The sequence below is a fragment of the Crassostrea angulata genome, chromosome 6 (assembly GCF_025612915.1).
Source record: "Crassostrea angulata isolate pt1a10 chromosome 6, ASM2561291v2, whole genome shotgun sequence".
Lineage (NCBI taxonomy): Eukaryota > Metazoa > Mollusca > Bivalvia > Ostreida > Ostreidae > Magallana > Magallana angulata.
The window spans coordinates 10,325,001-10,327,500 of record NC_069116.1 but is presented as its reverse complement, the minus strand read 5'-3'; the positions used below and the strand labels follow the sequence as shown (position 1 = coordinate 10,327,500).

General features: G+C 34.3%; 1 protein-coding gene across 1 annotated transcript in view; it reads left to right on the top strand.

Annotated features, from left to right (window-relative positions):
* Positions 1–2,500, top strand: part of LOC128188947 (LIM/homeobox protein Lhx5-like) — a 20,825-nt gene that overhangs the window by 9,235 nt on the left and 9,090 nt on the right. The window contains exon 3 of the mRNA XM_052860280.1: positions 1,200–1,735. Within this exon, the coding sequence (XP_052716240.1) occupies positions 1,200–1,735 (536 nt within the window). The remainder of the gene's footprint in view (positions 1–1,199; positions 1,736–2,500) is intronic.

The following is a 2,500-nucleotide window of genomic DNA, read 5'->3' as shown; positions in this document are numbered from 1 at the left end:
AATTCCCGTCCCTTAGCAGGTTTCTTGTTTCACTTTATTATCTAACCAATTTTCTATCATATTAAAAAGAATCAGTGCTTGCCCTCAGGACCATCCAATCACGTCCGATGCATTACGAATGTAACCTTTCGGCACAAACAAGTTTTGAAGCCGAACAATGCGTCGATTCATTTTGGTCAATAAGAAATATTATGTTGTTTAAATGAAAATAATAATTAAAAAACGAATATTTCACCGATATATCTGGTTAGTAATGAAAAAGTTATCGTGACAGTTTTCATATTTTTTACATTTAATATTTATTTTTTAAAAAAAACCCTCACATTTCTGTTTTTCAGTCTAGGTGTGTATAAGTGTAATAAAGTCACACATGAAAATTTTTTTTTTTTTGGTCATTATTGCTATTGATCTTTACCTTGTCTTACATTATCATTAGATCGATCTTTGATAGTATCTACTTCCATTGAATTGAAAAGTAAAGGTGTGTTATTTTTCTTCCTATAATTTTTTTTTATTATTTAAAACTGAAAAATCCAGGTCAAATCTAAAAAATAAGATTTATTTACGAAATATGATTTTTTTTCTTCAATGTTTTATGATTTTGTACATTATTTTGCAAATATATATTTTCTAATCTAAATAAATGGTAGAAAATGAAAATAAACTACATTATTTTTAAACTATACATCGATTTCTTGGTACTAGATCTGTTATTTGATGTAAAGTATAAAAATCATAGTGTATGACATACAAGTAATTGTCAATCAGTTTATTCTGAACATTAGATGAGACCAAAAGGTTGAAAAATTAATCAATACTTTGAATAATTTCAAAAGTTTATATGAAATGAATTCTTAGTTGAAAATAAACTGTAAATAAACCCAAAAAGTCCACCTTAAAGCGATTGTAAAGTCTTAAAACAATTTGTTTGTGAAAAGAGGGATCCCCAAAAACCGAATCAGCACGATGATTAGTTGGTGAAACCGATAACCTGTTGCTATGGAGAGTGGATTCTTTAAAATAAAGGAGGGTCTTGTATTTTATCTACTCACAAGGAATATCAATGAATGTGAATAAGGTTTAAACAAAAGCCGGATGTTTTAAACACAAAACTGCATAATTACAAATTATCTTTATCAAAATCGTACAGGTCTATCATGGGTAAAAATTCTTAAATTGATAAATGTTTGTCTTTGTAGGTTCCTCAGACATCGAGGACGAGGGAGACTTGGATGTAGCGCTAGAACACCAGACGTCGCTCTCAGACAAAGACTTCAGCATTGATGGAGACAACAATACGGACATAGACTCGAAAGAAAACATTCTCACTAGTGTTCCAAATAATAACAATATAAATAACAATAATAATAACAATCTTAACAAATCTAGCTCTTTGAATTCCCTTCCCCCGAGTCCTGATCCACTAAAAGATGACACGGCACTCTTAAAGATTTCCTCGGACTCCAATCATAGTACTCAAAGCTGTGATACAAACGGAAATTCAATTCCGACCAATAATACCCTGACCCCAGACGGGGACCGTTCCGGAGAGGAAATGAATGACAATACCAATGGTAGTTCAAACGCCGGAGCCAAGCGACGAGGTCCAAGAACCACCATCAAAGCCAAACAACTGGAAACCTTAAAGGCTGCGTTTGCAGCGACTCCCAAACCGACCAGACATATACGTGAGCAGCTTGCCCAAGAGACGGGACTTAACATGCGAGTTATACAGGTTAGTGACGCAGTTTTTAACCGTTTTAACCATTTCTCTTTTAGAACGCACTAATTCATCCCCAAGTTAGATAGAAGTTGAAAAGAAGGGGGTCCTTTAGCACTTTTCCTTATAATTAATAGTCTTCTCTTTAAACTTGGTAAATAAACAAACCTAGCAGAAAGTTTGAGGCGCATTAATTAGATCACGGGTCCTGTGAAGACCAGAAGGTCCGTATTTGATGGCACCTATAATCGGCCCTTTGTTCTTCTTGGTAGGTACTCTTCAACAGATTTTAATCAGTTAATCTCATTTACCTGTTGAAAACAAATTCCAAAACCATCATTCATAACATTAAAATCTGGTTATTGTTCATCTTTGGAAGAATTTAAACTTCAAGATGTGTTCATTTTAAAATCACGGTGTTATATTACAAGTTGTGCCAATTTTCTTTGCAACACAATAAAACCCCTACCGATTCTGTACCCTGGTTCTTTGTTCGAATGTTTAGGCGCCGTCGGCTATTTTGATTTCATTTGCATGGAAAACGCGTTCGCGGGACCATGTCGAGCATAGCTGGGATTTGTTCTTAAGATTCTCTGTCGGAGAATATTCCGATATTGACCTGTCAAAAACTCTTTTCAACACGAGTCACCCACTTGTAAAAAGTGACATCCCCGACCAAGTAGATGAGCGGATGTCTTTTCAGGCCTCTTATGTTTACAGACTTCAGTGTAAAAGATAACTAATAATGCTACAAGAGACACTCCGACTTCTTTTTAAATT